Source organism: Nannospalax galili, unplaced genomic scaffold (assembly GCF_000622305.1).
Source record: "Nannospalax galili isolate Female #2095 unplaced genomic scaffold, S.galili_v1.0 scaffold902, whole genome shotgun sequence".
Classification (NCBI taxonomy): Eukaryota; Metazoa; Chordata; class Mammalia; order Rodentia; family Spalacidae; genus Nannospalax; species Nannospalax galili.
This window is the reverse complement of record NW_008347814.1, coordinates 271,372-297,437: the sequence shown is the minus strand read 5'-3', so window position 1 is coordinate 297,437 and position 26,066 is coordinate 271,372. Positions and strand designations below refer to the sequence as shown.

General features: G+C 40.4%; 1 protein-coding gene across 1 annotated transcript in view; it reads left to right on the top strand.

The window, feature by feature from the left end:
- Positions 1 to 5,421: 5,421 nt before the first annotated feature.
- Btbd1 (BTB domain containing 1) overlaps positions 5,422 to 26,066 on the top strand; it is a 41,694-nt gene continuing 21,049 nt past the window's right edge. The window contains exons 1-3 of the mRNA XM_008844435.3: positions 5,422 to 5,944; positions 16,179 to 16,335; positions 21,277 to 21,382. Coding sequence (XP_008842657.1) covers positions 5,535 to 5,944; positions 16,179 to 16,335; positions 21,277 to 21,382 — 673 coding nt within the window. The 5' untranslated portion in view covers positions 5,422 to 5,534. The remainder of the gene's footprint in view (positions 5,945 to 16,178; positions 16,336 to 21,276; positions 21,383 to 26,066) is intronic.

Genomic DNA, 26,066 nt, shown 5'->3' with positions numbered 1-26,066 from the left:
TTAAGCTTTATTGCATTGTGGTCTGATGGAATGCATGGAATTATTTCAATCTTTTTGTATTTCTTGAGGTTTGTTTTGTGCCCCAATGTATGGTCGATTTTGGAGAAGGTTCCATGGGGCACTGAATAGAAAAGTATATTCTTTGGTGCTTGGGTGGAATATTTGGTAGATGTCTGTTATGTCCATTTGATATATATTGTTTAATTCAGATGTCTCTGTTAATTCTCTGTCCTCTTGACCTATCTAATGGAGACAGTGGGGTATTGAAGTCCCCTACTATTAATGAGTAGGGATTAATCTGGGTCTTAAAGTCCTGTAGTACTGTTTTTATGAAGTTGGGTGCACCAGAGATTGGTGAATATATGTTCATGATTGTAATTATCTTCTTGGTTTATTTTTCCTCTGATTAGAATGAAGTGGCTTCTTTATCTCTTCTGATTAGTTTTAGTTTAAAGTCTACTTTATCAGATATTAGAATTGCAATGCCTGTTTTTTTCTTAGTACCATTCGCTTGGTATATTTTTTTTCATCCTTTCACCTTAAGGTAGGGCTTGTGTATGGGCATGCGGGGATCTCGGGGTGCCAGCTGCTAGCGTGGCGCCGGTCTCCTGCGCGCACCTGGGAAGCGGCGGGTCCTGCGGCTCGTCTGCTCAGTGTTGCTGGCGGGTCCCTGCTTCTCCGCGTCTCTGTGGGTCTCTGCTACTGGGGCTGGCCAGGTCGAGTTCTGCCCCAATTTCACCCGTGCACTCTCTCTCTAAGTTAGGGACCCATCAGCTGCCGGGTCACGAGGAGAGGTGCGGGACGGCTGAAGCTGGATTTCCGTTAGTCGATGACGGAAGGATAGCGCCCCCTGGGGAGGCTGGATCGTAGGCAGTAAGACACAGAACTCAGCTCAGTCAGTGGTACAGCCCCTTTATTCAGTGACTCAACTCGCTCCAAGTCTTAGTGATCCAGCTCAGATTAATTGGGGGAAGCCAGGATATTTTATACTGTGGGGGTAGTGGTAAAAGCCTTAGCTGATAGGTACTTTTAGGATGCCTCATTTACATAGGGCGGTGGGCTTCTATCAGGCTATCAGACAACGCCTTATTAAAACCTGGTAGCTCCTGTGCCGGAGGGCATGTATTTGTGGCGAGCACTTTAAGAGAAGAGTCAGGGAGGATGCCAGGAAGGCACTCTGCCTGTCCGTGAAAGTGAGATGAGTTTCTTGCAGACAAAAAAGATGGGTTTTGTTTCTTAATCTATTCAGCTAGTCTGTATCTTTTGACTGGGGGGAGTTCAGTCCATTGATATTTAAAGTTATTAATCAAAGATGTGTATTGAATCCTGTCATTTTTATTTCTTTTCACAGTCTTGATATAGCTGTGCATTTCCACAGTTATACCTTCATTGAATTTCTTTCTGTAACTCCTTGAGTATAGTTGTTCCTTTCTTCAGCTCTTTGTATTGTTTCAAGAACTCTCTGAAGGGCTGTTTTGGTGGACATGAATTCTTTCAGCCTATTTACATCATGGAAGATTTTCCTTTCCCCTTCAACTATAATAGATATTTTGTCTGGGTAAAGTAATCTGGGTTGGCATCTGTGGTCAGTTAGAACTGGGAATACTTTGATCCAGGCTGTTCTGGCTTTCATAGTTTGCACTGAAAAGTCAGCTGTAATCCTAATGGGTTTTCCTTTATATGTGATTTGTGGTTTCTCTTTTGAAGCTTTCAGCATTGTCTGTTTTGTATGTTTAGTGTTTTTACTATGATGTGCTGTGGACAGTTTCTTTTCTGATCCCGTCTGTTTGGTGTTCTATATGTTTCTTGTATTTGTATGGGCATCTTTAATTTTGGGAAATTTTCTTCAACAATCCCATTGAAGATCTGTTCCATACCATTATCTTGAGATTGTTCTCTTTCCTGTAAGCCTATGATTCGTAAGTTTGGTCTTTTTATGGTGTCACACAATTCTTGCATATTCCATTCTTGTTTTTTTTTTTAATTTTTCAGTCTTTGCTTGAGTGGTGGTCTAATTGGTCCACTTTATCTTCCAGTTTTGATATTCTGTTTTCCATGTCATTCATCTTATTGGTGAGGCTTTCTCCTGTCATTTCTAATTGGCTTACTGAGTGTTTCACTTCCTTCTTCATTTCAACCTGAGTATTCTTCAGTATTTCTAACACTTTTCTGAATTCATTCACAAGTTCATCCCTATTGTCCTTTGGTTCTTTGATTTCTTTGTGTTCTTTAAATTCACTGAATTTTTTTTTATCATGTTTATAACTGTTCCTTTGAGTTCTGTGTCCTTTGTTATCTCTAGGGGATTCTCACTGTACTCCTCTAGAGGACTACTGGTACTTGGTGGGGATATATTATTTTGTTTTTTCATATTATTTTTTCTCTGTGCTTTGACATGTGAATTTCTTTTGTAGTTTCTGATTCTTGTGTAAGACTCGAGCGTTCCTTTGTTGAGTTTAGGCCTGCTTTTTTTGTAAACATTGTGTGCCTTTGTGGTTTACTTATTGGGCATGGCAAGCTGGTTGATCTAGGCTTCAAGTTCTTTCTCTTTTTTTGGGGGGGGTCTTTTTGAGACAGGGTCTCCCTATAGCCCCAGCTGTCCTGGAACTATGTAGACCAGGGTGGCCTTGAACTCGCAGAGATCCACCTGCCTCTGCCTCCTGAGTGGTGGTATTAAAGGTGTGCGCCACCACGCTTGGCTCAGGTTCTCTCTTTTGATTTTATATTGGAGTGGCCAAATTGCTTTCATCTTCAGGAGTTCCCACACAGTCCCAAGGTGTGGTGGGCCACAGGACCCACCCAGGAAAGATGCTAGCACCAGGAAGCTGGTTGCTGTGCCACCCAGGGAAGCAAAGGTAGGTGGGGGCAGGACCAGGCCTGGAGAGCTCCTGGGGACTGCAGGGAGGTACTGGGTTGGTCTGTATGCAAAGGATCAGGAAGTAGTGGTGGCTCTGGGCTGAGAGGTCAGCCCTGGTGTCTGGGGTGCTAAAACCAGAAATGGTCCAGTATGCAGGCTAGGAGGAGGGTCGTGGGAGCTGGGAGGGTGAATGAGGCTGGGGGAGTTAAGGCACATTGGACACTCGCTGGACTTACCAAGGAAAGATGCTGGCACCAGGATGCCAGAGACTGTGCAGTCCAGGGAAGCAAAGGGAGGTGAGGGTGGGACCAGGCCCAGAGGGCTCCTGGAGACTGCAGGAAGGGATTGGGTTTGTTTGGATGCAAAGGATCAGGAAGCATTGGGGATTCTGGGCCTAAAGGTCAATCCAGGAGTCTGCAGTTCCAAGACAAGAAATGGGCCAGTACCCAGGATAGGAGGAGAGCTGGGAGGATGAATGAGGCTGGGGGAGTCAAGGCATGGTGGGCCACAGGACCCACCCAGGAAAGGTGCTAGCAGCAGGAAGCTGGAGTAACTTTTTTGAGGATTTTTGTACCTGTATTCACCATGGATATTGGTAATTTTTCTTTTTTGTAATGTTTTGCTTGGTTATGATCTCTCTTTAATTTCCTCCTCATCAAGACTTTTACCCCACCAATTTTGGCAGCCTCTACTGTATCTCCTTAGTACTCTCTGGTTGGGAAATAAACAAATTAGGAAATGCCCTTAGAGTAAAAGCCTATCTGACTGACACACTTCTCTTAGTGATGCTGTTCCCTCAAGTTTCCAGATCTCAGTATCCATTATTCTATAATGTTGATTCTCTCTCCTTTCCCATATTTTAGTCAGATTCCTCCATCCCCTCTTTTCAGCTAGGCTTCCACCTTAGGCCCTGTATTCTCTTTGGTTGTCTAACCTAATCTTAGCAAGTATCCTGCTAACTTAGTTTAGTAAGAATCTTCCCAGCCTTCAAGTAACTCCCTCACTTTGCTTCTTGGCTTCCCTAACTATCTTTGCTGATTTGGGAGCTGAATTTGATCTCTCTCTCTTCTGTTATAATGCCCCATAGTACCCGTCTTAAAGTCTTCCTGTTTCAGTAAACTCCAGTTCTACAGGATCCGACGCCCTCTTCTGGCCTCTGTGGGCATTATATCCATGTAGTGCACCTAGATACATGTAGGCAAAACACTCCACATAAAAATATATTTTAAAATTTTAAAACCCAATGCTTTCAAAGTTAGTTTTGTATATTTTTTCATACTTGTATAGTTGTTGGAGTTAGTGAGATATGAATTGCTACATTATAGCTAAAGCCAAACATTACTTATTTCTGTAACAAGAATGCATTACTTTAAAACTTTCTTTTAAAAACAGTAATAGCATATGGAACTTGTTTTCTTCGTAGGTTAATTTTTTTTTTTTTATGTGTGTGTAAGAGGACAAAGGTTCTGTCTGTCCACTGGTGTGTTCTAGGGATTGAACCTAGGTCTTCAGGATTGGATACAAGGGCCTTTACCCACTGAGCCATCTATTTGTAAAGTTCTACAATAGATAATTGAATGGCCTAGATTCACTGGACTATTAACTTTTTTTCTGATATGTTCAAAACTAAGAGCTTTTTATACTTTTAATCTCCATAAAATACGGAAACAAAAATGTTCCTTTTTTGGTTTCAAAGCATCAGCTTGAATTTGTTTTCCAATTCTACTTAGAAATCCAGGTTTAGGATCCTTAGATTAGTTGGCATTTGTGAACTAGAAGGTTTTCCTACAAATAGGTTGTTTCTATATTTTTTCACCCAGTAAAGAACTATTTCCTGGGTCTCTTCTGCCTGTAACAGCACACTTGTCTGGGGATCTGCTTCACTGCAGTGCTGACCATTTACACTGACACACTCGGTAGAAGAGTAACACAGTTGAAGGGAATTTTATTTATTTAGTTATTATCTATCGATCATCGGTTTATTTCCATCCACCCATCTATCCATTTGGGGGGGAGAGATAAACAAGGTCTCTCTCTTTTTGTAGCCCAGACTGGCCTCCAACTTGCAGCAATCTTCCTGCCTCAGCCTCCCAAACTGCTGGGATTAAAGGCGTGGACGGACTCCAGCTTAGTTTGCAGTGTAGGAATTGGAAACAAGGGCTCGGACTGGGTTTAGCAGGATGGTCTTCAACCAGAGGCGGAAACTGGAGAAAATATCTGGGCGTATGGGAGGCGGGAGAGAGCCAGAGGGGTAAGGGACCTAAAGACGTTGGGGGACCTCAGTGGGGTTCCGAGTCTCCTTAGAGGGGATTCCAGAGGCCGTGGCCATTATCCAGCCTGGGGTGCAGCACTTTGAGGAGTCATAGTGGCTCTTCCCCGTACACGCCCTTACCATGCCCTCCAGGCCCTTCCGAGTCGTGGCGAGAACCGCTCCAACGGGAGGCCAGGGCTGCGTCCTCGCGCGGGAACCGGTGAGAGGCCTCCTCCTCAGCACCTTGGCCCAGCGCCTCAGCAACGCCGCCGGGCGGGACGCGGCTCAGTCAGAACAGGCGGGGGCGCGCACGCGCCGGAAGCGCCTTTCCCGGAAGGCTGGGGGGCGGCGCCGGCCTCCGGTGCCTCGGGGATGGCTGCGGCGCACCGGGCGGTCGCTCTCTGAGCTGAGCTGCGCCGCGGGAGGATGGCCTCGCTCGGATCGGCCGCGGCGGGGGAGCAGGCGGCTGGGGCTGAGGCGGAGCTGGGCCCTCCGGCCCAGCAGCCCCCGCCTCCCGCTCCGTCGCCGTCCGCCCTCGGGCCGCTCCTGCCGCTGCAGCGTGAGCCGCTTTACAACTGGCAGGCAACCAAAGCGTCGCTGAAGGAGCGCTTCGCCTTCCTCTTCAATTCCGAGCTGCTCAGCGATGTGCGCTTCGTGCTCGGCAAGGGCCGCGGTGTCGCGGCCGCCGGGGGTCCGCAGCGCATCCCCGCCCACCGCTTCGTACTGGCGGCGGGCAGCGCGGTCTTCGACGCCATGTTCAACGGCGGCATGGCCACAACGTCGGCGGAGATCGAGCTGCCGGACGTGGAGCCCGCCGCCTTCCTGGCGCTGCTGAGGTGAGGGGCGGGCGCGCGGAAGGCCGCCTGGGGGTAGGCGACATTAGCCGCCCTGCTGCCACCTGGGTGACCTTGGGCCGGCCTCCCTCGCCGCCTCCCCAGCCCCGGGATGCTCCGGCTGAATGTCAAGTCGCCCCCCTGGAAGGGCGATCTCACATGCTGGGACCGGAATTGTCACCTGGCTGCAGAATTAAGTCATCATAATAGAGACCGGGGCAGGTGGGCCCGATTGCCCACTTGCAAGGCTTCAGTAGTCGAGCCTGGCAGGGCTGGTGTTTACTACGGGCTCTTTCACATATTTGTAATTTAACTAACGTAGGAGTTGTCAAGATGTATGAGTTGTCAAGACCCAGGACAAGAAGTCGTTGCTGACCTGACCCGCCTTGTGTTTCTGCAGACAAGGTCACATTTGCTCCGTAGTATACCACACCACTGGCATTACGAGTTTGCTTTTGATTATCTGAAGGTACTAGATTGACATCTGATGAATTTTCTTTGATGGAAGGGAGCAGCACTTTGGCATTATTTGTTTTTAATCACAACAGTCCTGTTAGGGAGGTGTAGGTGTTGTTTATCCCAGTTTTACAAATGGGACTGAGGCCCAAAAGTCAAGTAACTGGTCCAAGGTAAACCGAGCTCCCAGAAGACCATGTGTGTTTCATTATACCAAGATGGTTTTGGCTGCCTAAGTAGCTGTTGTTTTAGAGGGCTGAGTAATTCTGATATTAAAAAACAGGCAGGTCAGTGGAAAGGGGAGTCCACAAAGATTCTCAGCTTCACCAAGAAGACAGGTAGGTCCCATTAATAAATGAAAAAAGGAAAAATAAATAAATAGGAAAAAAAACCCTAAAGAATATTTAACCTTAGTAGTAAATAAGGAAGTGAAAGTTAAAACAAGTATTTTTGCCATTCCATTATACCCACCTTTTTTTTAAGACATGGTTTCACTATTTAGCCCTTGGTAACCTGGAACTCTTATGTTAGACCAGGCTGGCCTTGAACTCACAGAGATCTGCCTGCCTCTGCCTCCCAAGTGCTGGGATTAAAGGCTGGGATTAAAGGTGTGTGCCACCCCCATTTTTACACATAACTGTTGAGGGATATTTTGTGGTCCAAGAACCCCTTTGGAAAATCGTTTGACCCCCTTAGATTTTTCTTTCTGTACTTAGTGATAGAGCCACTTGATGGAATATAATGCAATCACAGTGATGTTTAGGAAGACTATGTAGTAATATGAGGCATGTTTATAACAAATCACATTTTGAGTTCTATGCATTGTGATTACTGTGAAAAGAAATGGAACAAACATGTATCTGGAGCTAAGGAAACAAATGTCAAATATGTTCCTATATTTTCTAGCATTTAATTCAGTTGTATGTGGGGATGGGAGCAGGACAACCTCAAGATCAGTATCTAGGTCATTTGTGTTTTTAAAGTTGACCAGGAGGACTGGATATAGCTTGTTTAAATTATATAGGTTAGAAGTCTTTCAAAATGATAGAGTCAGAGCGATGACACAGTGGGTGAAGGTGCCTGTCACCAAGACCTGAGTCAGGTCCTGGAACCCTCTTGGTGGAAGGAGAGAATGACTCCTACAAGTTGTCTTCTGACCTCCACACATCCGCCCATACATATGCACACATAAGTATAAAAACAAATAACAAGATGATCCTTGGGCCACCTGCATTGTAATCCACTGGGATGTTTGCTAAGTTTATAGATGCCTTCCTCTCCTTTTGGTATCATTTGAGATGAAATCTTGAAGCATTTTCAATATTTTTTCTAAGTGATATTTATACTTAAATTTGAGAATTACCAAGCTAAAAACATTGGGCACCCTTTGAAAAAGTATTGAGATTGCTAAGGTAGAATTGTGTGGGTAGGGGCAAAGAGGCCTATTTCATACTTGCTCTTTGTTTCCTATTACATGTTTTCATTGAATCTACTAATCAGTCTTTAATAGACAAATAGGTTAACTTTAAAGCCCTTAAAATATAAAGTGCCATTTGGATTCTCCTTTTCTGTTGTAGGTATATTAAATATTTTCATGGTATTCATCAAGTTCTGGTATTTTTCTATTCTGAAATCATAATCTGTACTAATTTTTACTTAGGCATTTGATTAGCTTTGAAACATAGATTTTATACTATTGTGGGATAAAAAGATAATGTGATAGAACCTGCTGAGTTGGAAAAGTAAGGAAGCTGGGACATACTTTTATTGTTTTTGCAACTTAAATTAGTTAACATTATTTAACAGGCTTATAAACTTAGGTTTCAAACCCTTTAAGAAACTGCTCACTTGGAACTCTGTCTTTTAAATGATATTCTTGTGCATTTGACAAATATTGTGTCTCCCTGTGCAACTTACCTTTCAGTGTTTGGGATACAGTGGTGAACAAGTAAGTCCCTACTTTCATGAAGGAAATAATCTAGTAAAGGGAAACTAGGACAAAATAAATTAAGAACTGATGAGTGTTTTGAAGAAAAATGGTCAAACCATGAGAATAGGAACATTCTAAGGAAAGAAAAAAAGCATGTTGTAGGCCTTGAGTTTCTCATATCAGTGTGATTGAGCAGAGTAAGAGGAAAGTGGTAGTAGGTGAAAAGATGAACCAAGCAGGATCATTCAGGGATTGAGTTCCATGTGGGATGTGAGGAAAAACTTGTGGAGGGTTTTCAGTATGTGAATGCTGTGACCCTATTTTTACATTGAAAAAAAAAAAAAAAAACCCAACTCAACAGATTGCTATTTGGAGATCAAGCAGAAACAGGAAATAGGATAATGAAATAAAAGGCTTTTGTTGTAGTCTACCTAGATGGCAGATGATGGTGAGCTACCAGGGAGAGAGCATGGACCTGATGAGAGGTTCTGGTTATATTTTGAAGGTAGAATCAGAAGGACTTTCAAGATAATCTAGTAGGAATGTAGAATAGACAGATAGGACTCTGGAGTTTAGAGAAGTGCTTCTGCCTGAGTATAATTTGAAAGTTAAGAATGAATGATATTTAAATGATCTGACAGATGAGATTAGCTTAGAGGAGGGAGTTGATTGTGAATAGAGATGCAGGGATGAGCCTGGGATCTGGCAGTCCATAGAGAATTAGTGGAAGAGAAGAAGCGTGGCATGAAGCGGGCAGCTGTCAGTAGAATGAGAAGGGAAAGCATGAGCCTAGTATCCTAAACATCAAATCAAAGAGCATGTTTGAAAAATGAGGGAGTGGAAAATTTTGTCAGCTATAGAAAGTGGTTAGCTATGTTAAATGTCACTGTGAGCTGAGTAAAATGACACTGAATTCATGATGAGTTTTGACAAGATTAAGCTATAGATTGGGGGGGGGCACCAGTGTGTTCTTATTCATGTTTCGGTGAGTCAGAGGAGTGATTTGTGGCTTTTATTTCAAATTACAGTTTGGCATTCTTCTCTTCTATAGACTTTGCAATTCTGGACCCCTCCTGGGGATTCTACACTTTTTTTTCCTCCTATATTTTAAAATTGAATTTTTTTGACCTTCATACAGTATAGTTTGATGATATTTAGATCCCCTCCCCTGTATCTTTAGACTTCCTTGTTCATGCTGTTAGCATTTCTCTCTCTAGAACTCACATAACCAAAGGATTTATTCTGAATCTTTTAGTGACTTCTTTTGTCTATAGAATGAAGTTTGAATACTTTGCAGGTATTCAAGGCCCTCTCCTCAATGTCCCAACATAATTACTGGTAGCCTTTTCTTTATTTTAATGCCTGCTTTCTAAGGCCTCTTTCCATTCTTACCATACTGGATTTCTACCTAAAAGACACTAATTATTTCCTTTTCCCCACAGGCAGAATTGTACACCGCTTATCTAATCCCTTATGGCATGTTTTGGTTACTTGGTGCCCCAGAACAAACCACTCCAACACCTGGTGGGATGATTGGGATCACTTGGGTGGTGTGTTTGGTATCTTTATCGTTTCTTGCAGTGTTCTAGATAGCATCTAAGGCTAGTGTCATTTGGAGGGCTGACTCAGATTCTGGGATGACTTTCATGTAGTCTCAACTCCTTTCCTTGTGCCTCTCTAGCTGGTCACTTCAGCAGAGGAGCTTGATTTCTTGGGCCATGCCTTTTGAGCAAAAAGAGGGGCTGCTAAGTATCAGTGCCTAAAGAATGTGTCTGTTATGATAGTATTTTTTAAACATTTCACTTTCAAACTACATATTTGTTATAGGCACATATCTTACCTATATTTATAACTCTGGTATCTATCACAATGTCTAATAATATATATGAGCCCTCAAAAAATGCTTTTGAATAAAATGGATCATTGTGATACTAAGATCTTGAGGGTTTTTTCCTAATATAAAGTCAACTCTTCACTTAGCAGCTTAAAGATATTTTAATACAGGGCTGGAGGAATGACTTAGATGGAAAAGTACTTGCCTTACAAGCAGCCTTACAAGCATGAGGACCTGAACTTGATTCCTAGAACCCACATAAAAATGACAGATGTGGTGGCTGGGGCTTTCTGGCCAGCCACCTTATAATTGATGAGCTCCAGGCCAGTGAGAGACCTTCAAAGGAGATGAATGGTTTTCCTGGATATGACAACTCAGGTTGTCCTCTGGTCTCTACACACACCCATACACACAGTTGTGCCCACACCCACACGTGAACATGCACACATCAGTAACAATTTTTTTTTAATTAGCTAGGTGAGATACACCTATCACCCCAGCACTTGGGAGGTGGAAGCAGGAGGATTGGGAATTCAAGGCTTGAGACTTGGCTACATGAGACCCATGTTAAAAAAAAAAAAAGTTAATTAGACTTAAATATAGCCTTTTAAAAAATCTTTTTGGAAAATGATTTTGGGGAGAAAATAAGAAACATAGTTTGATGACATAGAATCATTTATTTGCTTTTGTCCTTAAAGATGGAATGTGGGAACTTAAGTTGTAACTTTAAAATACAAAGAATTGAGCCTGTGTTAATAGTGCTTGCCACACAAGCCTGATAACCTGAGTTTGAGCCCCACAACCCATGCGTAGGAGAGAACCAACTCCACACAATTGTTCTTTGACCACACGCAAGGTGTGGCATGAACTCCCACCCACACATACAACATACTAATAATTAAAATGCACAGGATTGTGGTACTGTCATGTTAAAGTTTAAGTCACATTGTTTAAGTCTTAGTTTGCTTTTACGTAGTAGAAATTCTGCTAATTATAATGCAGAGAATGTATATAAGTGAAATAAGCAAGATGATTCTTGGGTTTTTAGTAACTTTTATTAGAAATGAAAATAACTCCCCTGTTGATATTACATAGAAACCTCAAGTGCCTAGTCTATTAACATATTGTCCTAGTTTGTTCTTCATTGCTGTGACAAAATACTCTGACCAATACCAACTTGGGGAGGAAAGGATTTATTCAGCTTACATCTCCCAGGTCGCAGTTCATCAGGGAGCCCAAGCTAGGAACTCAGGGCAGGAACCTTGATACAGGAGCTGGAGCACAGGCCTTGGAGGAATGCTGCTTACTGGCTTGCTCCCCTAGCCCCTGCTCAGCCTGCTTTTTTATGAAACACAGGCCCACCTGCCCAGGGGTGGCACCACCCACAGTGGGCTGGGCCCTCCCGCATCGCTCATCAAGAAGATGCCCTTCAGACATGGCCACAAGCCAGTCCAATAGAGGCAATTCCCCAACTGATGCTCCCTCAACCCAGGTGTGTCAAGTTGACGTTAAAGCTATCCAGCGCACATATATTCATTAAAACTTGAATGTGTCCACATGTTCCCTGGTGCTGTAGTGGGGGAAAAAAGCCCTTATTTATAATCTGGTATTTGTTTTTAACTTGCATTTGTAAAAAAAAAGAATTTTAAATGTGTTATATGAAGTCCAAGGATTAAAAACTAAAATAGCTCTGAGAATGAGGCTAACTTAAAAAAAAAAAAAAAAAAAAAAAAAAAAGAGTATGCTGTGGGCAAGCCATGCCTTCATTATAATTATCTCAGCAACAAAGGCAGAAAAAGAAACCTGGTTGACTAGTTACAATTTGGAGTGTTTCTAAGATTAAAAACAAGCCAACTGCTTAAGAGATACATAACTAATACCTAGAGCAGTTAAGAACTGTATGTCCTGACTGAAGTCCCTTAGAATGAACAATGTCTGCAAGCTGTGGCTTTAGATAGATAATTTCTTTAATATAGTATTAGTGTTCCTTGATATAGAAGCTAAAAGTATATGCCAAAGTAGAACTTAATAAAAGCGATTTGAATGTGAAGGGTCACAAGCAGAATAATGTAAAAACACAATACTCTTAAAAACAAACAAAAAACCCCACAATACTCTTTCTTTTTAAACTATAATGTGCTTAGGTTTTCCATGTCTCCCTATATTAGAGAACCCAACCATAGATTCTCATAGAACCATGTGCTTCAGCTTAGTGTCATTTGTCTCCATAAGTTTGGACATACTTCAAATGCAAAAGCAAATGGTGATAAGGCCTCCATATTTCTGTTTTACCATGCTAACAAATTTTCCCTGAAAATTTAAAAAATACGTATTAAGATACAAATAAAAACTACCCAGTCCTGCCGGGCATGGTGACGCATGCCTTTAGTCTCAGCACTTGGGAGGCAGAGGTAGGCTGATCTCTGAGATTGAGGCGAGCCTGGTCTACATAGTGAGTGCTAGGCCAGCAGGCGCTACAGGGAGACCTGTCTCAAAAAGACCAAAACAAAAAATAACTGCCTAGTCCTTGAAACAAAATCTTCATAGGTTTCTAGTTTAAGAAGAGAATGGAGGCCTGGTGAGGTAGCACATGTCCTTAAACCCTAGTGCTGAGAGAGGGGAGGAGGTTGGAAGGAAAGGAGACAGGGATCCCCTGAAAGTGGTGTTACAGAAGAATGTAAGCTAGGAACTGAACCTAGGTCCTCTGAATGAATAGGACTCAGCAAATATGGCAGAGTGCATAGGGTTCTGTGGGGGAAAAGGGGGAGGCATGGATGGTGGAAGGGTCTGGATTTGAGTGAGAAATGTATGACATTTTAAAAGCGCAATAAAAAAATAAATTAAAAAAAGAGTAACAAGTGCTCTTAACCAGTGAGTTATCTCTCCCACCTCTCTCAGTTAAAATAATTTTTAAGAAGCATAAAAGAGGGCTAGAGAGATGGCTCAGTGATTAAGAGCACTTGGTTGCTCTTGCAGAGGACCCGGGTTCAGATCCCAGCACCCACATGGCGACTAATAACTATCCCTAGGGGATCCAATGCTCTTTTCTGACTTCTGTGAGCATTGCACGGCGTGGGTGCATCTACCTACGTGTAAGGCAATACTTTCATACACATAAAAAAATTAATAAATAATTTTTTTTTTTGGTCTTCTTGAGATAGGGGCTCTCTGTAGTCCCAGCTGGCCTGGAACTCATAGAGATCTGCCTGCCTCTGCCTCCTGAATGCTGAGATTAAAGGCATGCACCACCACACCCAGCCTAAAAATAAAAAAATATTTTGTAAAAAGTGTGAAAGACTGAGGCTGGAGAGATGGCTCAGCGGTTAAGAGGTCCTCTTGCAGAGGACCTGGGTTCGATTCCCAGCACACACATGGCAGCTATGAACCGTCCTTAACTCCAGTTCCAGGGAATCCGACGCCCTCTTCTGACCTCCGCGGCATTGCACAACATGGGTGCACTCACATACATGCAGGCAATACACTCATACACATAAAATAAAAATAAAATATTTTTTTAAATGTGTGAAAGACATAAAAAAAAATATGAACAACAATATACATATCCCAGAGAAAAGATTGAGGGTTTGAAATGGCCATGCTGTAGCAGGCAGACAATGCAGTTAGAAGCTTTATAGATGAAATAGAGTGGCTGAGTCTGGATCCCAGAATCTGGACAGAGCAGGAGGAGCTGCAGAGGAGAGGGGAGGGAGCTGCTGTTCTTGGCAAAACCCCAACCAGGTCTAGACTAGGAGTTGATAGTGGAGAGATGTTGGGGTCCTCTGTTATGCAAAGTAGAAATCTCTTCATGTCCAGATAGCTCGGAAACCATGTGCTGCAGGTTCCTTTCATAGCAGAGTGCCTTCCTGGCATCCTCCCTGACTCTTCTTTTAAAGTGCTCGCCACAAATACATGCCCTCCGGCACAGGAGCTACCAGGTTTTTAATCAGGCGTTGTCTGATAGCCTGATAGAAGCCCACCGCCCTATGTAAATGAGGCATCCTAAAAGTACCTATCAGCTAAGGCTTCTTCTGCTGTCTCTACACTATAAATAGTCCTAGTTTTACCCCAATAAAGTTGGAGCTGGAGCTGAATCACTGAGATCTGAGCTGAGTCACTTGTCTTGAGCTGTAACACTAAATCCTGTGATCCAGTCTCCCCGGGGGGCGCTATTCCTCCGTCGCCGACTCACACACACCCTGGCTTTCGCCGTTCCTCGTACGCTTCCCATGTGGTCCAAGTGGCCAGTGGACCTCACATCCTGAGGAAGGTATATGGGTGAAATAGGGATGGGATCAACTGAGTAGACCTCAGTAGCGGACGAACTTTCACTGCCCAGGAGTGCGCGCTGGGACCCTGAGAGCCCAGCGCGTGCTAGCCTATAGAGAGAGTGGGAAAGAAAAAAGAAGTGCTAAAACAGAAACTAGGCCGGGCATGGTGGTTATTCCCAGCACTTGGGAGGCAGAGGCAGAGGCAGACAGATCGCTGAGTTTAAGACTAGCCTAGTCTACATAGCGAGTTCCAGGCCAGCTGGGGCTACAGAGAGACCTGGTCTTAAATTTAAAGCTTCCTTACAGACCATCCCTTGATGAAGTGCTGATGACAACTGAAAACTGAAGGCTCTTTTTTTTTTAAAAAAAACTAATTTGAGCAAACTATGTCAACAAGTAGAACTGCTGGGATGGTTTTGGAACCTTTGGGTAAAGCTCTCAGAATGGCATTGATCTCAAGGCTGCTTCCCTTGAGAAGGCAAGGTGCTGATCAACAAGCTTTCCACGTACTCTCAACATCCAACCCAACCTTCCCGTTTTCAAAATGGTTTCACCTGGAAATAGACCAGCTACTACCATCCTGAACTTGGACACATTGGCCACTTGTCACATATATGTAAAATCAAAACAAATGGAAGCACAGAATTTCAGGGAACAGATAAAACTAAGATAAAATGCTGTAGAGGAAAACAAGAATAAAGCAGTTCTTAGACATTTAAAGAGTGTGGGGGTGGAGGGAACAAGAAGTCTAGAAGAAAAGAGTGAAGAAAAGTTCCAAAATGCGAGGAAAATTTCAACAAAAATGAGATCACATAATTAGTAAACAGCTAACATTTGCTCAGGTTAATTTTTTTGTCAGGCTCTATTGAAAATGCTTTATTTTAACATCTTAATTCTCACCACAATATTACAAATAGGTAGTTATTTTCATCTTTTTGGAGATTCACGTGATCATTTGCTTCAAAGCTACATAGCAAGTAAATGACAGTGCTGGCTTAAACCTATGCAATTTCTTCATCTACTTTTTTTTTTTTTACATATATTGTTGATATCTATTTGGTTGAATCCATAGATGTGGAACCTGTAGATATGGGCCAACTTTATTCTTCTAAATTTCCAGCCCTCTAATCTGTGCTAATTCTGGGATAACAAAGGTTTAAAAATACCCAGAATAGGAAGGTTCTGCTATCAAGAAATAAATTAATGCCTCAACATTTAGAGATGTAGTCTTAGCTAACCGTAGATTTTTTTAAAGAGTGATTGTCCTGAGCCGGGCATGGTGGCACACGCCTTTAATCCCAGCACTCAGGAGGCAGAGGCAGGCAGATCTCTGTGAGTTCGAGGCCAGCCTGGTCTCCATGGTGAATCCAGGACAGCTGGGGCTACAGGGAGACCCTGTCTCAAAAAAAAAAAAAAAAAAAAAAAAAAGGGATTGTCCTTTCATGAGGGAGAAATTAGTGAACCACTGTTGTCAGTAGCTATGGGGTCCTGAAAAGAACTCAAGATCTGATGTTTGTGTATTTTGTCTCCTGATCATTACTTTAACCTCTATAGAATGGAGACACTTCCTACTCAGGAATAGGAATATGATATTTGTACATGTGCTCCATAATCTGTACAATTTGATGCAGGTTTCGGGCATTTTTTGCTTGCTCATATTTTAAAACATTTCTTCAAGGTTTAGTTTTAATGGATTGCTTGTCTGAAACAGTGCTGGTCATCTGTGCAAATTTCTCAATTGCTTTCCAGATTTCTATATTCAGATGAAGTTCAAATTGGTCCAGAAACAGTTATGACCACTCTTTATACCGCTAAGAAATATGCAGTTCCTGCCCTGGAAGCACATTGTGTAGAATTTCTCACCAAACATCTTAGGGCAGATAATGCCTTTATGTTGCTTACTCAGGTAAGTAAATGTAGCTAAGGTATATCTTGTTGTAGCTTAAAAATTAAGTATAAGCATAATTATATGTGAATATTTATTATCTCCTAGAGAATTCTAGATCATTATTTTAAAGTATTTGGAGTAATTTTTGTGGTACCATTCAGGAAAATAACAAATTCATAAGATTTTAGACTAGAAATGCAAATTAATATAATGATGAGTCATAGCTAAAGAAACTGAAGCCTTATGTAAATGGGGGTGATGGACTATTACATTAGAGAGCTGTCTAGGATTGGAGATGGGATTGCGATCCATTGTTCTTGCTGTGACTGAGAGTATGATATAGTGAAATGAGTATGATACATCTCCATTCTCAATTTATTGCTGGATCTGAAATAAAGATTGAGTATTTCAAATTTAGAAAAGTTCCAAGATTGCCTTTTATTTCTCTACCCACACCTGGAAGCTTCCTGACTCCTTCCTAGAGCAATTAGAATTTTAGGTTCGTATGAAATATTCATTCACATTAAGTACAGTGTCCTTATAGAAAAGACCACATATTGTAAGTGTGCAGTCTGATGATTTTTTTTTAAATAAATTGAACACCCCAAAGGACCATTAAACCATCCTTAACATATATTTGACATTTGTTAAATGTCTATAATCTAGGCTTCTTTAGATAAAAATAAATTATTACTCATTTTAGACAGTATTATAATGCTTTTGTATGAATTGTTTGTAAAATTCTGAGTTGATAAAATATAATCCTGCCTGACATAGCGGCACATGCCTGTAGTCCCATCACTCAGGAGGCTGAGGCAGGAGGATCACTTTGAGCTCAGAAGTTTGAGACTATCCTGGGCAACATGATAAGACCTGTCTGAAACAAAACAAAAGAACTGTAGTCCTGTTGAATTTTAGTACTAGAAATAATCACTGATGACTTCTAGGTCAGCTCTTATTTTACAAATGAGAAATTAAAATCTGCACAAATTAACTGCCTGCCCTAAATCCCATAATAAGTGATGCCAAGATCCAGAGCTCATCTTTCCACTTCATTGTTCATTCTGTCATGTAGAAAATGTCAGGTGCCTTAATAAAAAACTTTTAGAGATTTGTAGTAGAAGAAAGACCTTGCTGATGTCACCTCTATTTGGACAGAATTGCAGAAATCCATATATGCCAGAGAATAAGCTAATAATAATGAAATGTATTGGATGATGGCTGTGTGCCAGGCACCATTCTCAGCATTTTATAATATGCTAATTCATTTAGTCCTTATTATAACTTTATGAAGTGTTACTCATGGTAAAAATGTACTTTGCACCATTAAGGAACTAAAAAACTGGGACTGGAGAGATGGCTCAGTGCTTAAGAGCACTGGTTGCTCTTGCAGAGGATCCTGGCTTCAGTTCCCAGCACTCACATGGCAGCTAACAATGGTTGGCAACTCCAGTTCCAGGGGGTGCCCTCTTCTGCTTTCTTGGGAATTGCACAACACAGGTGCACTCACATATATGCAGGCAGTATACTCATACACATAAAATAAAAATAATAAAATATTTTGTTAAAAAAAAATAGCAGGGGGCTGGAGAGATGGCTCAGCAGTTGAGAACACTGGCTGTTCTTGCAGAAGACCTGGGTTTGAATCCCGGCACGCACATGGCAGCTAACAACTCTCTGTAACTCCAGTTCCAGGGGATTCGATAGCCTCTTCTGTCCTCTGTGGGCATTACACAACATGGGTGCATTTACCTACATGCAGGCAATACATGCATACACATAAAATAAAAATAAATAAAATTTTTTTTAAAGAAGCAGGAAAAGGCCAGGCATGGTGGCGCACACCTTTAATCCCAGCACTTGGGAGGCAGAGGCAGGCAGATCTTTGTGAGTTCGAGGCCAGCGTGGTCTACATAGTGAGTTCCAGGACAGCTGGGGCTACAGGGAGACCCCGTCTCAAAAAGACGACAAAAAAAAAAAAAAAAAATCACGAAAATAGCACTTACTTGTCATATGGCTTTCACTAAACTGTTTCAGCTCTCTGCCTCTGTTGCTGCCCACCCCATCCCATCCCCTGAGACCTAATCCATGCCTAGCACAGACCTCTTATGACTCCATCTCATGACCTCCATGGGTATTACATGCATGGGTGCACATACAGGTAGGCAAAACACTCACGCACACAGAATAAAAATAAATTAAAAAGGAAAAACTTTCACTGTCTTGTTGATCTGAGAACCAGGCCAACACTGAGTCATGTGAACTTGTTCCTGTCCTAAAAGTGATTTAAAGTAAGCCTGCTCATTTACTTGAGTCTAAGGAAGTTCACTCTAAAACAAAGAGGTAGCATACTCTACCAGCATGATGTATACAAAGAACACTTTTTGTGAAGTATTACCAGGGATAGTGCTACATTTGGGAGAAATTTATTTTACTCTAAGTAGCAGCAGTAGATTCCATAAAAAATAATATTGCCTATGTCATCTAAAGATAGTTGCTACCACAAATAAAATAATTTTACAAAAAGTTATTTTTCCTATCTTGGAAGATTAATTTTTTGTATGAATACCAAATAAAATATAGTTGGATTGGCTAATTAAAATACCTGTTGATAATAGATTTTCACATTATAAATAAATACATACATACATACATAAATATGTACTAAATTTCTTTAAAAATGTATTATGAATAATGATTATAGATTGGACTCTGGACCAGAAGAAAAATGTTATAAAAATATGATTCAGTCAAAGTTAGAAATAAAGTATAACCAACAAATTAGTAAATAGTATATTAATGTTGAATTTACCACAGTTAATTACTGTAGTTACATAAAAGAATATCCTTACTCTTAGGAAATTTAAAAGCCCACAGTGTCTGCAGCTTACTCTTAAAGTGGTTCGCCCCCACCCCCCCAATATATCTATATGTGTAAGCTTGCATGTATGGAGGGAGAGAGAATAAACAAATGAAGCAAGGTGTTAGGTAGCTTTTAGATAGATAATCTAAAAGTGAATTCATTATCCAGCAAGACATAAAAGGATATATTGAGGTTTTTGTTTGATTTTGTTTTATTTTGTGTTTTTAAAAATATTTTTTTATTATTATTTTTGGTCTTTTTGAGACAGGGTCTCCCTGTAGCCCCAGCTGACCTGGAACTCGCTATGTAGACCAGGCTGGCCTTGAACTCACAGAGATCTGCCTGCCTCTGCCTCCCAAGTGCTGGGATTAAAGGCATGTGCCACCACGCCTGGCTATTATTTTTATGTGTATGAGTATGTTGCTTGTATGTTTGTGAGTGCACCTGTGTCGTGCGGTGCTGTGGAGGTCAGAAGAGGGTTTCGGATTCCCCTGGAACTGGAGTTAAAGACGGTTCGTAGCCACCATGTGGGTGCTGGGAATCGAACCTGGGTCCTCTGCAAGGTCAGTGCTCTTAACTGCTGAGCCATCTCTCTAGCCCCTGTTTTGTTTTGTTTTTGTTATGCGCATGTGTGTAAATTTAAAATTCCAAATTTTAAGGGAAAATTACAGGAAGTAGAGTTAATATTATATTATTTAAAGCTAAAATTAACAAATTGACAAAGCAAATTAATATAGACAAGCTCCATGTATAATCCAAGGAGAGCATTTGTTCAGTGAGATGACTCAGTGGGTAAGAGTACTTGTTGTAAAAGCAAGAGGATATGAATTCAAATCCCCAGCACCCATGTGAAAGCTGGTCATAGCAGTGCATGACTGTCAGTCCAGTATTGGGGGGCACTGAGGAGTAGATTCTGGGATTTCACTAGCCTGCCAGCCTGACTGAAATGGCAAGCTTCAGGTTCAGATGAGAGACCCTGTTTTGAAAAATAAGGTGATGGAGGAAGGCACTTGAACCCATCCTCTGCCTTAGGCTTTCACCTGCACAGATGTGTACCCAACCAGGTGTGCCACATTGTAGGTGCCATTTCTGGTGTGGTTAATTAACTCTCAGCATTCTGGTATTCTCAGCAGACTTTTTGCGTGGTCCTGCATGAACATGTTTGTGTACTTAGTAGATATCTGTGCATTAAATTGAAACAGAATTGACCCTAGGTCAGAATAAGGGCTCAATCCTTAGCATGCTTATTATAATTCCTCCTTTTTCAATTTTTTAAACAATCTCACTTGAGTTTGTCTTCTATTCTCCTTCCTTGTTTGGTTTTTGAATGACATTGTATACATTGATAGAACATTTAAGCTTGGCTTCTGACTTCTTAAAACTTAAGTTAGCTTGGCTGGAAATCATGTATATTCTCTTGTGTTCACTGTATACTCGAGCCTCTTTTCCTTATCATTAGTTTTGTGGAATTCATCCATATTGCTTATAGTTGTAGATCACTTTATGTCATTGTTATGTACTATTCTGTCATGTCAATTTGTTTATTCTCTTATTAAGACCTAGTTTTTGCTAAGGCTCCTGGAGCTATAATGCTCTAAAATTCTTACAGTCCCTTCTCCTACCCCCCCAGTCACAGCAGGGAATGTTGAAAAAAGTCTGGTCTTTGTGTTTTTTAATTGTTCTTGATAATTGATGCTATAGTTTAGTGATCATAAAACTAAAAATTTAAGTACTAGACTAACATATCTAGCTAGATGATCTTGGGCAAATCAGTATACTTGTTGAACCTGTTCCTCCATATGGAAATGAGATAATGCCTGCCTTATCTAGAAGATCTGTGAAGCACACTGACCAGTACATAAGAAAATAGGTTGTGATGTATATATGTATACATATGAAAATAAAAGTAACAGGATTGTTGTTGATAATATGAATTCATTATCCAGCAAGACATTTTTATTCTTAGCTTTTCATTTCTAATTATAAGTATTTTTACATAATTAGCGATGTGAACTCTTCATAGTAGCTACTTTGAAGTACACAGCCTGAAGGTGAAAGACCGTGAAAGTAAGATAACTGTCTCTTTGTGTGTTTAGGCACGGTTATTTGATGAGCCTCAGCTTGCTAGTCTTTGTCTAGACACAATAGACAAAAGCACTATGGATGCAATAAGTGCAGAAGGATTTACTGATATTGACATAGGTAAGTTCCCAATGAACAAACATGTACATTTTAAATGCAGTGATGTCTTGCCAACCTTGTTGAAAAACTGTGGGTAAATTAGTGTTATTTCCAAATGATTGAAGGTCTGCTTACTTTCTTCTTTCTGGTGAAAATATTCCTGGAAGTCCTAACTACCTCATTGCCTTCTAAAAGGTACTAAGTAAATAAGAATGCTCACCATACCACCTGCATCGTATACTAGGGCCCTAGAGCAAATATAAAGGTAAAATGTTATTTGACTCGTCTATATAAATTAGAGAAATCAAAGAATGAAATATGTGAAAATTAGGATTTATGTAGTAGAAGATGTGGCATATAACAAATCTAACTTTAGCCTTTTCTTAGATATGTGGAAAATAATTACTTTGCAACTTCTGAAAATGACACTTAAAATTGGGGTAGATGGGAGAACAATATAAGAAGTCAAAATACCCATATTGTTTTTTTATTTTGGCCCTTATCTCATTGTCCAGATTTCAGTCACAAGATCTACTTGACTTCAGGGGAAGCTAGGAGGTGCAGACTAGTTACATCCTAAGAACAGAGAAAACAAATTTGCGATTAACATCTCAAAGTAACTACGTCTGGCTGGGTTTCCTACCTCTCTTCTGTATTCCTGTTCCATATACACTGGCCAGGGTTGATTATATTTCAGACCTTTATATTTGTTAATCTTTCTTACTAGAATCCTTTCCTCTTGAATCTTTGTATGGCTCCCTGCTTTTAATAATTAATTTTACTCCCAGGTTAAATGAGACCTGAGACCAGCTATCTGAAACCTACTTTATTAAATATATGAACAATTCTTCTGTTACTCTGATTTATTTTCTTCTTGTATATTGCATGTCTAGCACTGAAGACAGCAGAACATGATACATGTTCAGCTAATAATGCAGGCCCACTAGATGACCAGTTTTGTGTAGAATGATGCCTTTCCTTTTCACCTTGTATAGTTCTCACTCAGCAAACCAAGGCAGTTTTTTTCAGAATATAACATCTTAGCTCAATTTATACTGTGCAGTGACTTACTTCTTAAGGACTGACACTCCACCCTTATCCAAGACACTGAGTATATTCCTCTGTTACAGTTAAATAATATTCTCTTGTGAGTTTACCTGTCCATTGCACAGTGCCTTGGGAAGAATTTCTCCATTGCTGGTATTATCCAGAATGGCAAGGGCTAGGGCACTATCGAGCTGTTAATGGGGCATTGTGTAATCTCAGTTGTTAAGGGGCTGTCAAGTGCTCCATTTGTTCTTTAGTCTACTCCTGAAATCAGACTACTTGCACTTGAGTGTTTTACTTAAAGAAATTGTTTTATAAATAGTTTTTATATTATTCATGTCATTAGAGCCTGGGAATCTTGAAGTGTGGGTGCCTAGCTGATACCCTGTAAATATTTTCTGATTTGAACTGACGCATAGTTGCTTAAATTAACATCCTGAATTGCATTATGTCTATGAATCATAATCTGTTGTGTTTTTATGGTCTTGGACTTTCAGCCATAATTTCTTAGCACACCTGCCAATAGAAACCTGCAAATAGAAGGACCTGTGTGCTCTTCCACCTCTTTCCATCCCATAGGCCAGTTTGCTGATGTGCACTTATTAAAAATTGGAAATTCCGGAGAAAGCCTGGGAGCTGAGAGGAAAGGAACACTGACTTCAGGAGCTCTTTTACAGCTGTCTTAGATTTAGGGAGCTTTCTTTAGGATTTGGGCACGTGTTCTAGAGGAAGACATACTTTGTCTCAGCTTTTTACTTTAGGAAGAAGATTTTTTTGTGTGTGTTGCATGGATATAATAAAATGAATTCAGGTTGGCATAGTAGCTTATCAGGTAAAGGTGTTAGCCACCAAGTTGACAACTGAAGTTTGATCCCTGGTACTCATGGTAGAAGCAGAGAATCCAACTCCCAAACTCCTATAAGATGTCCTCTGACTTACACATGACATACACACGCACGCACACACAATGTAATTTTTAAAAAATTCTGTTTAACCAGTTAATTTTTAACATGTTGCTGTGTTCTAGGGACTAGTATCTTTGAATGTTAGCTGTCCTTGATATTAAGCAAATATTCAGCTCTTAGTATGAATGTGTAGAAAGTGCTAAAAGTTGTTTTTTCTTTGCTATGTATTTCTGGATAATTTACTAATGCTTAATGCTTTAATTGATTTCTGATGTGTGTGTGTGTGTGTGTGTGTGTGTGTGTGTGTATACACACATACACATATATATGTATGTATGGCATGGTTTTCATTTAAATTTAAACTGTAGGCCTAGTAAGATGGTAAGAAGGTAAAAGTACCCACCACCAACTCTGACAACCTGAGTTCAATCCCCAGGACCCGTGTGGTAGAAGAATAGAACTGACTCCTGCAAATTGTTCTCTATCGCACACATGCATCCACATGCACACAGTGTATGTACATACAATAAATAAATATTTTATGTAATAGATTTTTAAAATTTTTTATTTTATGTGTATGAGTGTATTGCCTACATGTAGGTAGGTGCACCCATGTTGTGCAAATGCCCACAGAGTCAGAAGAGGGCGTTGGATTTCCCTGGAACTGGAGTTGTGGATAGTTGTTACCTGCCATGTGTATGCTGGGAGTCAAACTGGGTCCTCTGCAAGAATATTCAGTACTTAACTGCTGAGCCATCTCTCCAGCCCTGAAACTGGAATATTTTATAGTAGTGCCTATTTTGCTTTTATTTTGTTGTTTAGAGAATAAGGTGCCATGTAAAACATTTTCCAATACATTTAGAATAATTCTTTGTAGGAATCCTTTTTTTTTTGTGATTGAGAAAGTATATTTTGCTTTACCTGTCTTTATTAAAAATGTTTTCTGAATAAAATTTTCAATTCTTTTTATTATTAATGCTATTTTTATATTCTTTCACTCTTATAGTGAAGCCTTAGGAGGCCTGAAATACTGTTTTTTGTTTTTAAAAATCTCTTATATAAGACTAGATTGCTCTGCTTTTCAAGTATGCATGCCTCCTTTTTTGTATTTCCTGTTTGTTGCTGTTGGATTGCAGCCTCTTATGTTTTAGTGCACTGGCCTCCAAAGTCCCCTTTCCTTTGAACTTACGGCTTTTGAGCTGCTATTACTTTAACATTTAATTTTGGCTGTGATAAGCAGTCAGAGTGAGAACCTATGGTACAGGCTTGGTGTTTATATTTGGATGTCACCCAGGGATTTTGAACTAAATATGTCCAAAATTAAATTCCAGACCTTTCCCCACCCTAAACCTGTCCTCCTTTAGTCTTTCCTGTCTCAGTTAATTCTTTCTAATCTCTCTACTTACTTTACTTTGTGCTGTTATCGCTGACTTTTCTCTTTCTATCATATACCACAGCCAATCTGTTAGGAAATCTCTATTGAGTCTTCCTTGGAATATATCATGAATCTGATCAGTTTTTGCCACCCTCACTGCTACCTCTATTTTTAAACTGTCATGATTGTATTTTGTGTGTGTGTATATTGAGGGACATCTAGGCTAGTTCCATTTCTTAGCTGTTGAGAACAGTGCAGTAATAAACATGGATATGCAAGTATCTCTGTGACAAGGTAACTTAGCTTCCTTCTGGTTATACCCAGCTATACCCAGGAGTGTTATAGCTGGATCATGTGGTAGCTCTATTTTTTTGTTTTCTGAGAACCTCCATACTGATTTGTATCTGCAAACCTATAGACCATTTGAAGAGAATAGAGTGCCCAGAGCAAAACCCACACAGCTATAGTCACCTAATTTTTGGCAAAGTATAAAAACCAAACATTCTTAAAAAGAGCCTCTTCAACAAATAGTGCTAGGAAAACTGTTCACACCCTCATCAGCAGTGTATAAAGATTCATCTTTCTCTAATTCCTTGCCATTATTTGTTTTCTTTATGTTCATCATTTTGACTGACATGAGACAGACTCTCAGAATAGTTTTAATTTGCATTTCCCTTATGGCTAGACATATTGAACACCTTTTCAAATATTTATTGAGCATTTGTGTTGCTGCTTTTGAGAACTGTCTTAACAGTTTATTAGCTCATTTATTGATTGGAAGATTTGCGGGGGTTGGTGTTTAATTTTTGCGTTTCTTTATTCTAGATATTAACCCTTTATATAATGTGTGGTTGGCAAAGATTTTTCCCCCTATTTTATATGCTGTTTTTTCATTCTAGTGATTGTTTGCTATGCAGGAGTTTTGTTAATTTCATATAATCCCATTTTTTCAGTTCTTGGGGTTATTTTCTTTGCTATTAGAGTCTTTCTAAAAAAGAAAGCTTTTGCCTGTGCCTTTATCTTGAAATGCATATGTTTTCTTTTAGTTTTAAAAGATCTCTGAATTCTTCTTTGTGTAGGGTGAGAGATAGGGATCTAGTTTCATTCTTCTACATGCAAATATATAGTTTTCCCAGCATTATTTGTTGAAAAAGATCTTTTTAACAATGTATGTTTTTGGGTTTTTTTTACACCTTTGTCAGACCTTTGTCAAAAATTAGGTGTTGAGTTGGGTGAGGTTGTACACACCTTTAATCCCAGCACTCAGGAGGTAGAGGCAGGTGTGGATGGATCTCTGTGAGATTGAGGCCAACCTGGAAAAGATATACACACACACAAAATTAGGATTGTTTTGCTAGTTCTGTGAAGAATTTCATTG